Source organism: Babylonia areolata, chromosome 5, assembly GCF_041734735.1.
Source record: "Babylonia areolata isolate BAREFJ2019XMU chromosome 5, ASM4173473v1, whole genome shotgun sequence".
Classification (NCBI taxonomy): domain Eukaryota; kingdom Metazoa; phylum Mollusca; class Gastropoda; order Neogastropoda; family Buccinidae; genus Babylonia; species Babylonia areolata.
The window spans coordinates 39,655,872-39,663,371 of record NC_134880.1 but is presented as its reverse complement, the minus strand read 5'-3'; the positions used below and the strand labels follow the sequence as shown (position 1 = coordinate 39,663,371).

General features: G+C 45.3%; 1 protein-coding gene across 5 annotated transcripts in view; it reads left to right on the top strand.

Annotated features, from left to right (window-relative positions):
- LOC143282057 (ras-like protein family member 12) overlaps positions 1 to 7,500 on the top strand; it is a 135,598-nt gene that overhangs the window by 9,169 nt on the left and 118,929 nt on the right. For all 5 annotated transcript variants that reach the window (XM_076587503.1, XM_076587502.1, XM_076587500.1 and 2 more), the window contains one exon: positions 3,747 to 5,307. In XM_076587503.1, the coding sequence (XP_076443618.1) occupies positions 5,202 to 5,307 (106 nt within the window). In that variant the 5' untranslated portion in view covers positions 3,747 to 5,201. The remainder of the gene's footprint in view (positions 1 to 3,746; positions 5,308 to 7,500) is intronic.

Here is a 7,500-nt window from a genome sequence, read left to right as displayed (position 1 = left end):
CAGACAATATCGTACTTACTAGATTCAATGTGGAGAAGAATTATTGTAGAATAGTAAAATCCTTCTCATTCTCATAAGTGCTTCCAAGGAAGGGTGGTGGGTCTTGTCGCTGATGCCTGACTGCCTTCTGTCCTGCAGTCCTTTACAGCAGTCCGATGTGGGAGGATAAGGAGAAATTTTAATATACCGTTGCGCACACTGGTGACTGTAATTTCACATTTCACTTTTTTTCTTGCCCAGGGCATACACAGGTTGGTCCAATGACTCCATGCTGGCCTGGATGCTCCACCGCAGGCTGCACGACGTCCATTACATGTTTTGTCATTGCGATTCAGTGCACATTTTCTGATAGCATGGTCAATGTTGCTGGTATGTCTGTCCAGATACTCAGGACGTGCAGCATGAAAATCTGACAGGAAAGTGTACCAGTGGCGATCTCACGTTCATCTTCAATGACACCTTTGCAGTGACTTACTTATTTGCCTTTTGCCTCTTGACTCCTTGTGGACCATAGGGATGCAACAGTACTCCAGCGGACTCGGTTTTTGGCTGCTCCCTTCAGCCGGGCTTATGTCCATCCGGCTGTGCCTTCATCTCATCCTCCAAGCTTCTTTTCCAGGTCTGCTTTGGTCAGCTAGCTCGCCTCCTGTCTTGTGGTGTCGTCTGGAGGCTTTCGAAGGGTATTGCCTATCCAGCCCCATTTCCTCTTCCTGATCTCCTCACTAATGGGACCTGGTTGGTTCTTCGCCAGAGGCAGGCATTTGATACTGTCTCTGGTCATCTGATCATTTGAAATACGGTGCAGACATCCATTGATGAAGGCCAGTCGTTTGCTTGTGTTTGTCTTGGTTGTTCGCCATGTTTCAGAGCCACACGAGAAGACTCCTTAACGTTGATGTTGAAGATCCTCAGTTTGGTGTGAGTGGAAAGAGATATAGAGTTCCAAATTGGCCGCAGGGTGCTGAAGGCATGCCTCGCTTTGTTCATGCGGTTCTTGATGTCTTCATCCGCCCCTCCGTCCTTGCTCACTACGCTGACACCGTTGCAGTACACCAACCATTCACTTTCAGTGTTGCGCGTCTTGCTCTCAAGTCTGACGGCTGGTTTTGCACTGACGATACATGGTGGTATTTAGACATCTTTGGAGGTCAGAGCAACTGGATGCACTTTTGTGTAGGTGACAGAGAGGGGGGTGGGGGGCATTATTTCCATTCTGGCTGACACTGATTGCTGAACTAGGGGTGTGAAGTGCATAATTGCATCTGCGCCTTCATGCTTATTCTGCATCAAATATCCCATGGAAGGTGTCTCCCGCTGTTGTCAATCTTGAGATGTGGTCGATTTTGTCGACCGCTCCAACTATGTAAATGTTTGTCATCATTCTTGGCGGAAGAACTACACCGTCTGTTTCAAATTTTTGCAATATACTGTTTGCAATATCTGTTGAAATAGACAACACACGCTTGTATGAGATTCCAAAGCCAAGGCTATGAAGGATTTCAACCAGCCCTTTCTTTCTTGACTAACAATGAACTTTAAGGCCAGTAGATTAGGAATGATGTCTGTGTCCTGTTGCGCTGCATATGTGATGTTGCTTTTAATTATTTTTTGCATTTATATGCAATTATCTGTGATATACTGACAACAGTTTGAATCTGGTGTGGAGTGGTTAATTCTTCAATGGAATCTGGCCCACTGGTTATCATGCTGATGGGCGCCTTTAAGGTGAAATGTATACAATTTTCTTGACATTCTGTGGATGAATTTGCCATTGAATGAACTATCTGGCTACAACAGATCACTTCAAATCAGCTCAGCGGTTTTTGCAAGATGTGAGGCTTCTGAATCATAACTGTGTGTTTCTTGATGGTGTCACCGAGGTTTTTGTCAAACATTAGGACACTTCTCTGCTTTGTAAAGTGGCAATGGGGTCTGGAAGAGCTGTGCGAAGTTTATGTTTGATACGTGATGAATGCACTTCAGTTTGCTCGATTCCTGATTGTGCCAGTCCATACATGTATATCCTACACAACTGAGACATATCATCGTCCATGTCTTTATTTTTTCTCTCGTGAAATTGCATTTGACAGATTGTCAGCACGTCTGTAGAGTTAAATGAGCATGTGTATGGTACACATCTATTGTTACCATGTCCCTTGAAGCAAATTTAACTAAAAGACTTCTATCCTGAAGCTCTTCTGCACAGTTTCTCATCTTGTAATCAAGTCCTAAGTCCAGCTCCTTGCAGTATACCCTCATCACTGTTTTAAAAAATGCATTAATTTATTCGCATGAATACCAAACAGGTTTCTTGTTTTCACAGGACTAGCACTGGATTTGAAATTCTTTGAATATATATATGCTCCCAGTCTCCTTTTAGAGGTTGTCCCTGCTTTCCTCTGTTCTACATCTCTTCTGCCACTTAGAAAAATGTAGAAACGTTGCTTCATATCCATCTCCTTCATCAAACAAAGACAGATCAACAGAATTGGGCAATGTCCTAATCTTTTTAAATCAGCAAAGGTTTCAGTAACATAGGCGTAACCAGCACATTCTCGCTTGGTTGGGCAGATCAAAGTTTCTTGTGATGCTGTTTGACATCACGCACAAAGATTCCATTTGATTTCCACCACGTCTTCAGTCATCGACTTGGACTGTGGCGGATCACAGCAACCACATACTTGTCTGCATTGACAAGACATAACTCTCTCTGAGAACAAAGCAAGACAGTTGTGGCGAGCTCATTTCTTTAAGTTTCAATTTCACATTGTTCAGAACCCTGTCGACTGTGAAGGCCTCTTCAGGGCTATATGCTCTAATCATACGAAAAAATCAATTTAACCATACTTCCTTACAGAATATGCAATCTGCAGGGTTGTCAATAGCTACCATTAAGTCCGTAAATTAATTAGCTTATTTTGTCTTGTACAAACAAAACAATCTCTTTTTAATTTTCTTCTCTCTCTCTCTCTCTCTCTCTCTCTCTCTCTCCCTTTCTCTCTGTGTCATTCTTTCTTTCGTTATTTATTCATTTATCTATTTATTAATTTATTTATTCACTCATTTTGTAAACTGTACAGTTACAGTTATATAATACTTTCATCTAAAAATTAAACGCAATAGCAATACCCTATTGTTGATTACCACACTTCAATAGCAGATTTTTTTTAAATGATTTTTTTTTTTTTTTTTAAGAAAGAAAGAAAAAGGCATAACACTTTCGTTTTAAAAATCTAACTTTTGTCGCTAAGGATTGCCGTACTTCAGTTTCTGGTCTGCCATGGGCGATGACAACAACCAAACCAGCGCAGTGCGCGCTAAGCGCCAGTCTCTGAAATAGGGAAGGTGCTGACAGCTGCGGGTCAGGCCGGGGTCATGCCACATCCCGCCTTGCTAAATACTATGGTGTCCCATTCGCGTGTGAGTGGTATAAATGGTCTTCATAATTAATTTTAATTAATTTTTACGCTTGCCACAAGCCACTGGAAAAGTGGATCCCTCGCTTAATGGGTTCATTAGGACTTATTGTACATGTATGTCAATTATTATGTTTTTATCACAAAGTGCAGGATTTATATTTAATGCCCCCTACTAGTGTGCCGACCATCCTCGCTAATGACTAGGGACTGGGGCATTGCATGTGAAGCGTAATGTGGGTCGTGTCTGGGAACCCGAATCTGCAGCAGCGGGGGTTCCTTGGCTTGATAATCATGCTCACAGTGTTTAGATGGCGTATTCTGTTTCAGATTTGGCACACGGCGGGTTGAGAGCTTGCTAGCAGGGCAACAGCCAATTACCCCCCAGAGAGAGCACGTGACCGGAAGTGAGGTAACGCGGGCAGGAAGCTCTGGCTGCAGGCTACTGACTGAGGCTACGGGGGGCGAAGAGGCGTTGGGTCTTTGAACTGTGGGGGTGGTGGAGGTGAATGAGTTTGGGAAGTGCCGTGGTGGTGGGCTGGACGGTTGTCATCACTTACTGACCCTGGCTGGTTGATAGAGCCAATAAAACTGTCTGGGCCTGGCCCCTGAACCTGGATACACCTGGCCCCTGAACCTGGATACACCTGGCCCCTGAACCTGGATACAACCCCGCTGATGGTTGTAGTGCACCTCTATTGGCTACCGTTCAATGTCTGAATGGATTTGGAAAGTGTGAGACGCTGGCGCTACTGTGAATTTTCCTCTTCTTCTTCTACTTCTTCTTCTTCTCCTTTTTCTCCCTAAACACTGATGCGTGTTTGAGGCGCCGCACAGAAGAACTGTTCACCAGATTCCTCCGAATCAGTTGGTTGTGTGTGTGTGCCAAAGCCCGGTGGATCTCTGTGAATGGTCATGTTTGATGATGATGGATAATGACAGACCAGTTATAACTCTATAGACATAGCACATTATTCTTCTTTATATATATAATTTTTTTTTAGTTCGTGAAGACTTGTCTTCCATGGCAAGAAGCAGACTTGGAGAGAGAGAGAGAGAGAGAAGGAGGATGTGAAAAGAAGACTGGACGACTTCTGAAGAACAAAGTATTGTCATTTTGATAGCCTCTCGCATGTTATTAAGAGAGACAAATACGGGTGTTTACAACGAAGGAAAGAAGCCACCAAATACGATGAATACCACGCCTTCCCACAAACTTTGGCAGGTGTGAACAGCGGATCGGATCTGGACATAAACACACATAGCGAGACCGTGTCTACTCCACAAACATTACTGAATCAGAAAAAAAAACCCAAAAAACTCACCGGTCATAACCTCATGACAAACTTTCAGTACCTGGTCCCACATCTTAATCAGAAACATCTCGAAGAAGACCAATCTAATAATATTGACAATAAAACTAATGATGGACGAGTAACAAAGCTTCAGTACTGACGAAATAATTATTACAACAACAACAACAACCACAAATCATCCGCTCTACAGAAATACACCTTCACCAGACAACACAAGCGTGTGTGTATATATATATATATATATATATGTACACATAATTTCTGTTGAATTGGAAATACTGAGGGTGCAGGGAAAGGGTGTTACTAACTGAGAACTATCAGTATTGTCTGAAGGTTGAGGGGGCAGTACTGGTGGTGGGTGGCCGGGGGGTCAGTAGGGTGTTCCTCAGTGACTGAGGCCAGTGCTGAGGGTTGAGGGCTGTGGTGTGTGGTGTGTGTGGTGGTGGTGGTGGTGGTGGTGGTGGTTGCCATGACAATGAACGTGCGGAGAGGGCTGGGGCACCAGACACGCTTCAACGGGTCCTCGCCGGAATACAACATCGCCATGGTGGGGGCTCTGGGAGTGGGCAAGTCGGGTGAGTCTCGTTTTGTTGTTTCATTTTAGTGTGTGTGTGTGTGTGTGTGTTGTGTTGTGTTGTGTTGTGTGTGTGTGTGTGTGTGTGTGTGTGTGTGTGTGTGTGTGTTGTGGTGTGTGTGTGTGTGTGTGTGTGTGTGTGTGTGTGTGTGTGTGTGTGTGTGTTGTGGTGTGTGTGTGTGTGTGTGTGTGTGTGTGTGTGTTATAATTTGCTAATTTAGTTTATTTCACTTTAGTGGTGTGTGTGTGTGTGGGGGGGGGGTGCCTAAATATCTATCTATCTCCGCACGACTAAAATGAAATTTGGCAGCGAACAGTTTGGAAAGAGCGAGCACAACACAGGCACACACACACACTCTCTCTCTCTCTCTCTCTTTCTTTCTCACAAACACACACACACATGGACACACACGAGGACACATATACACTACACACACACACACAAACACCCTCCGCTCCCCCACTCCCGCTCCACACCACACACATACATACACACACACAACACTTAATAAACACACGCCCACACACTGACACCCCTCCGCCCTCCCCCTCCCCCCCCCCACGCTCACGCTCACACACACATGGACACACATACACCACACACACACACACACACACACACTACACACACACAGCGTGGCGGTCTGTCTGTACTAGAACCCTTCACTAAATGAAGTTAATCATCAGCTGGTTAACAAACCTTCCCTCCGCCATCACCTCAGCCCTTCCCTCCCACCCTGTCATCTCCCCCTCCTCCCTATCTAATCATTTCCTCCCTACCACAACTACACATACACACCCCTCCCCACCCCCTGCCCTTGCCCAGGTAACCCCACCCCTACCTCTCCCTACCCCCTTCTTCCTTTCTCATCCCATCTCTCTCTCTCTCTCTCTCTCTCTTACTATATATACTATATACTGAACTCTTCAAGCATCAGCAAGTTAGTCTGGAAGTGGGGAAGTTAGACATCAAAGTGAAGGAAGTAGAAGGATATAGGTAGTGGTGGGTGTGGGTGTATAGCGGGAGAGCCGAGGGCGTTGTGGTGGTGGGAGCGTGAAGTAGTGGGTACAGGGGGGGAAGGTGGGAAGAGTTGCAGGGGGTAGAGGGGAGGGGGGGGGAGGTGTGGCTTGGGGGGGGAGTGGGGTGTGTGTGGGGGGGGGGGGGGGGGGTGGGGGGTGGAGGGGAGAGAAGTGGTCTGTATCTGGAGCTAAAAGTGAGTCAACACGAATATTGCATCAATTCTGTTCTCTTTTGTTTAGGAATGGGTTGGTTGTCTCTCTGTCTCACTGGCTCTGTGTGTGTGTGTGTGTGTGTGTGTGTGTGTGTGTGTGTGTGTGTGTGTGTGTTTGTGTGTGTATATGTGTGAGTGCGCGCTTGTGTGTGTGTGTGTGTGTGTGTGTGTGTGTGTGTGTGTGTGTGTGTGTTCGTTCTTTAGTTTAGCGTCTTTTCAGTGTGTGTGTGTGTGTGTGTGTGTGTGTGTGTGTGTGTGTGTGTGAGTTTCGTTAATGTGTGTGCTTTTTATCATTTTTTAAAATTTGTTTGTTCTTGTGTGTGTGTGTGTGTGTGTGTGTGTGTGTGAGTGTCGCGAGCGCGCGCGCGCGCGCGCGCGCGTGTGTGTGATGAAAATAGTGCCTAAAACCACAGGATGACACAGAGGATGACACAGTCTAGCCTCAGAACTGCTGATGCTGCTGATTCCTACGATGCTACTAAGACGGAGCCAGAATGGCAATGCACTTTATTCATCGTCCGATGAAAGCGTTGGGTGGAGATAATGGAAGTCGAAGCAGTTCGGGCGTGGGTGCGATCTTCTTCTTATAAAAGTATATGTATATATATATATGTATATATATTTTTTTTTGACAACATCAAATGCAGAAATGTGCTTAACTCTCGCGTGCACCTGTGCGTTGAACTTGAAATCAGATTACAAACACGTGAGGCTAAAAAAAAAAAAAATCATGTTTTCTCTGTCTTTCTTCTCTGTCTGTCTGTCTATCTCTCTCTGCCTCTCTCTCTCTCTGTGTCTCTGTCTGTCCATCTGTCTCTGTCTGTCTGTCTCTCTCTCTCTCTATGCATCTGTCTACCTATATGTCTCTCTCTGTGTCTATCTGTCTCTGTCTCTCTCCATCTATTTGCCTATATGTCTCTGCCTCTCTCTCTTTGTCTATCTGTCTCTGATTATCTCTGTCT